General features: G+C 39.7%; 1 protein-coding gene across 4 annotated transcripts in view; it reads left to right on the top strand.

Annotated features, from left to right (window-relative positions):
* Positions 1-5,016, top strand: part of LOC114061199 (arylsulfatase D-like) — a 36,218-nt gene that overhangs the window by 1,200 nt on the left and 30,002 nt on the right. Inside the window, exons 2-4 of one of the 4 annotated variants that reach the window (XM_027891367.1) lie at positions 1,967-2,016; positions 2,556-2,705; positions 4,515-4,636. In XM_027891367.1, the coding sequence (XP_027747168.1) occupies positions 1,967-2,016; positions 2,556-2,705; positions 4,515-4,636 (322 nt within the window). Of the gene's footprint in view, positions 1-1,922; positions 2,019-2,555; positions 2,706-4,514; positions 4,637-5,016 lie in introns of those variants that run through there. The other 3 variants (XM_027891370.1, XM_027891368.1, XM_027891369.1) reach the window with 3 other exon arrangements.

Genomic DNA, 5,016 nt, shown 5'->3' with positions numbered 1-5,016 from the left:
TCTCATAGAAACGTACATAGAAAGTGAGAGCTGCAGACAATTTGCTATCTTGAGTCTGACTTTTATTTATCCCAGGTCTTCAAAATAGGAATTTTTCAAAGAAAGTTTCACAGATTGAACAGTACTGAATTGAGTGGTATTAACTATGTGGCTTTTCACTGAGTGTTGCCAAACTGATGCCACAAATGGGTACTGTGTGTATCTGAGTACATATAAAAATATGAATATTTTCTTTTATGCAAACTGGCTTGATTTGGGATTTCAGTATCCTGTGTTTTGATGGAAAGGTAAATACTTTTTTTTTGTTGTTTAATTTGAATTTTATTGCTTTAAATCAACACAAGAAAACAACTAATAAAATATGAAAGATATGCAAGCTAACTTCCTCTCCCCCCCGTTCCCCCTCTCCATTCTTAGATTATTAAAATGGATGAAGAAAGGCATAAAATATAAATTATTTTGGGGGAGGGATTAATGATGGGAGAGGGAGAAAAGCATTTTACTTTAAGCCAAATTCAGTTCACATAGCAGAGAGGACTGTTTGCTTGCAGCATGGCTTCAGTGGCACTTTGGCGAGAGTGGTTCCATACAGGTCTCCAAAAATGCACCCTCTGGACTGTTTGCTGCTGTCCCAGCTGCCAGGGGCCAAGCAGGGACTGCACAGCTATGTGTAAGGGGACCCGGGCTCCCTTTGATTGTTCCGAATGGGGAAAGCTGCTTTCACCGTCCACTTTTCTCCAATCAGAGCTGCTAAAGTTTTGCTGCCTGGACTCCCACACCACCTTTCACTAAGAAATGGCTTGACAGGGATAATATCAGTCAGTGCAGTAACTGTTTATTACCTGCTATTTTACAGGCAGCTTCTAAGGAAGCTCAGCCTTGGGCTCCAGGCTGTGCTTTAAATCAGCGTCTCTCTAGTGTGAAGCGCAAGCGCTTAGTGACAACCAATTGCACAATTAAGTCTGATTTTTTCCAACTCCCTTTTATTTCAACTGTTTTGGAGGCCCATAGTATGTAAATGTAAAAGATGGCTGAGGTATTTTCCAGTTCTTTTCCTATATCTACTTAGGATGCAGCAAAGGCACAAACTCAAATGCAGGAAACTGAGTGTCTGTACATAGCAATGCTGTATCAGCATTGGTAAGTAAGTGTTTGGATGCTGATTTTCTAAGTGTAGAAATTTCAGTTTTCCCTTTAAAGCTTGTAGTGTTGATGGATAAAATGTAAGGACTATGGATATTAACTAAGCTGCTTAATTCATTGTTTCTGGAAAACAAAATATGAAACAAACATAATTTATAAAATTGAGATGCTTGGGACAGTTCAACTAGACATGGGATAAATTTGAAAGGAGTCTATTTTAAAGCTTTTGAACGAAGTTCATTTGGCCCTTATTTCAAAGCCTTTAAATAGTTTTTCTTGTCCTGGCAGTGAAAGGAAAAGTCCCAGAGAAACCTATGCATTCTCAGAGTAAAATAAAAAGAGGATAAAAATTCTTCTAAGAAAATATTACTGGAAAAAGATGACTAGAATTTCTAGAACTAAAAATACCTCTTTTAAGCCTGAAAGTGAACTTGGCACATTACGTGAAGAAGCAGCAGGTTGCTACTATCTCTATGATCACAGAAAAATAAATTACATTGACTGGATTTTAAAATGTTCTTCTTTTCCATTTTGAACAGTGAGTGCTTTTCATACAGCTGAGTCATGTAAGAAAAGAAAATTATTTTGCTATTTTAAGATAAACTTCTCTACACAAAAAGAAAAATTCTCTACGAAGTGAAGAAGTGCTAGCAAGAAAAATAACATTAATGCCTTTACTCTTTTTTATTTAGGGTCTGACTTGAGGTGCACTTCAGTAAATAAAACAGAATGTTAGCAGGCTTTGGTAAAGTTTTCAATCTATTTTTATTGCGTTGACTACTAGGAAGATGTAAATATGATAAAGGTACTCTTGGTTTTGCAGGATCTGAATACTCCAAATGCAGAAATGATTTGGCAGCTAGCATCTTATTGGTAAGAAAACAATCATGAGTAATTATTATATCATACTTAGATCTCAGTGAAGCTTAATAATGACATAATACTGTGTTATAAAAGAGTAGCATTGTTTATCCATAAAGTACACTAACAATGTGGGTTTTGCTTGTTTGTTTGTTTTTCTTGTTATTAATTTTTGCACAACCCAAAGGTCTCAGTCCAGTCAAGAATGATGTCAGAGGAAGTTGATCCTATTCTCAGTTTCCCAGACCAACTTCTAATAAACATCCCAAGCGGCTGAAGCACAATCACTTGCATGTCACACGCTACATGTAAATTCCCATGTGAGACTGCTCACAGGAAACTTGGAAACAGGGAGATTTTAAAGTTATGGACCTGACATTCTCCTTTTCATTGCATCTGTTTGGGTCAATGATAAACACTTAGCACACCCTCTGTGTCTGGACAGAGTGGTCTGGTCTGCAGCCACGTTTACACTGGAGGGTCTTTGGCCACGTGTAGGGGGCATGATGAGTGGTCAGGTCACTGGCTTCTTTCCTTCTTCTGTGTTTCAGGTCACCCCTGGTTACACCCCTGATTTTTGGTCTGCTGCTGCAGCCACCACTCACACAGCTTTCCATCATCACACAGCCAAACATTGTCCTGTTGATGGCTGATGATCTTGGCATAGGGGATGTAGGTTGCTATGGGAATGATACTATCAGGTAAGGAAACTTAGTGAAAGGGTGAGCAGAGCTGGTGTGATATTTAATGTAAACCTGAAATCTGCCCAGGATTACCTCATAGCCTCGATGCAACCCCAGGGACAGCTCTGCTATGTGGAGTTGCTTTACTGTGGGAATATGCCAATTGTTCTTGTGTATCCCTAATTGCCTGACATTCAGAAAGAGCTATACTCAAAGATAGAAATGTTGTCCCCTCTTTCCACATATTATACCTCACTTTATGTTACCATTATGTTTCCCAGTCTCACATCAAAGTACAGTGAAATCACTGCAATGAACTATGTTAACAGGAAATACTTCTCTTTTCAATCTCAGGAACATAGAATTTGCCTTCTCTTCCAAAATTGTGCCACAGTATTGCCTTCTGGCTTCCTACCAGCTTGTCACTTCTTTCAACAAAACCAAATTTGCTGTGGTCACTCCCCTCATCCACCAAATTTCTCGGAATCTTACTCTGACCGGCTTCAGTTGGCAAGTTTCTGATAGGCAGCTGGTAAATGTAGGTAGCTGCTGGTGCTCTGCAATGCTGGGCCTCCATACCCTGGCATGGATTTTCTTTTCAAAAGCATTGGGGTACATTTGGGATGTACTAGCAGAGTGACTAAGTATTGTATTCTGAAATGTAAGATATTCTCTTGTCTGTAACTACTGTGCTAGGCAAGCCTGGTTTTGCTGGTTATCAGCTGCCTACAAAATACCCTTCACTCACCTACACTTAATTCATGTTGCCACAAGAGATTGCCATTACAGTGTAAAAACATGCAGGATTTCCTTCTATTTTTCTCCTTTTCCCTTCATTTCAAATATCAGAGAAGCATTTTGTTTTCTTCCTCTTCTGTACTGTAAGTTATGTGGCATCTTGTGTAGTCAAGCACTGTCACTCTGTGACAACTAAATTACCATTACACTGTACGCTGATATGCTCCTCTTTAAAAATCTGGTGTAGGAAATGCTGCTTTTTAAAAATCTGGTGTAGGAAATGCAGTTCTGGAGGGATGAAAGGTCTATGCATGTTTCATGCAAGTGACGGAGCTTCTTGAGGCAGAGAGAAAAAGCACAGGTCCAGCACATGGACAGCTCTCCTCATACATGTGGGACTGATTGTTTGTTATTCCAGCCTCAACCTTGCGTAAGAAAAATATAATTCAAAAATATTTTGGAGAAGAAAAGGCTCCAGGGAGACCTTATAGCAGCCATCCAGTACCTCAAGTGGGCCCATAATAAGGCTGGAGAGGAACTTTTTACGAGGAAATGCAGTGACAGGATAAGGGGGAATGGCTTTAAACTGAAAGAAGGTAGGTTTAGATTAGACATTAGAAAGAAATTCTTTACTGTGAGAGAGGTGAGGCACTGAAGCATGTCACCCAGAGAAGCTCTTGAGCCCTGGAAGTGTTCAAGACCAGGTTGGATGGGGTTCTGAGCACCATGATCTAGTGGAAGGTGTCCCTGCACATGGCAGGAGGCTTGGAACTTGATTATATTTAAGGTCCCTTCCAAACCAAACCATTCTATAGTTCTATGATTTCTGCAAGACTCTTCACAGGACATGGGAAACAAGAAGGAATGGTTGGCTTGAAATTATTCCAGATACAGATGTTAATGTAAAAAGAAAAAAAAAAAAAAGAACTATTTACCCAGTCTTTAAGAAAGTTAAAATAAATGTTAAAAAATTATGTCCTGACCATCTTCAAATAAAAGAAAATTCCCAAAATAAAGATAAGTATATAATTCTTTATTCCCTCGAAAAACTCTCTGAATGATAACTGATGGTGCTGGTTGCATTTTTAGGACCCCGAACATTGATCGCCTGGCAAAGGAAGGAGTGAAATTGACCCAACACATTGCTGCAGCTCCTCTCTGCACCCCCAGCAGAGCAGCTTTCCTCACTGGCAGATACCCACTCCGATCAGGTTTGCCTTGCAAAGCCAAGCAGCCTTTAAACATTGCTTTATTACTGTAGAGAACAACGTCATACAAAGGGCACAAAAAAATATGAGGGTGTGCAAATACAAGGGGTGCCACAGACGCATCATCCCTCACTGAGACCCACAAGACACCAGCTAAGCCTAGAACCTTTGAGGTGGCATCTATATTTATGGAGTACATCCAACTGATTGGGGGGGAAAGCAGAGCAGAGAAAAACCAGCTCTGCAGAGCATCTTGGTCCCCCCAACTCACAATTTTTGTTGCCTTTTGGTGCTCTACTGTATAGACTGCAGCCAGAATGGAGTTAGAGCAAATTGCTACATTCAAAAGAAGTCATTACACAAAACATGAATAATAATAATGA

This window comes from Empidonax traillii, unplaced genomic scaffold (genome assembly GCF_003031625.1).
Source record: "Empidonax traillii isolate 1590-97213 ecotype Southwest subspecies unplaced genomic scaffold, ASM303162v1 scaffold320:size708019, whole genome shotgun sequence".
NCBI classification, from domain to species: Eukaryota; Metazoa; Chordata; class Aves; order Passeriformes; family Tyrannidae; genus Empidonax; species Empidonax traillii.
The sequence above is the reverse complement of the archived record's forward strand: the minus strand, read 5'-3'. Positions and strand labels throughout refer to the sequence as shown.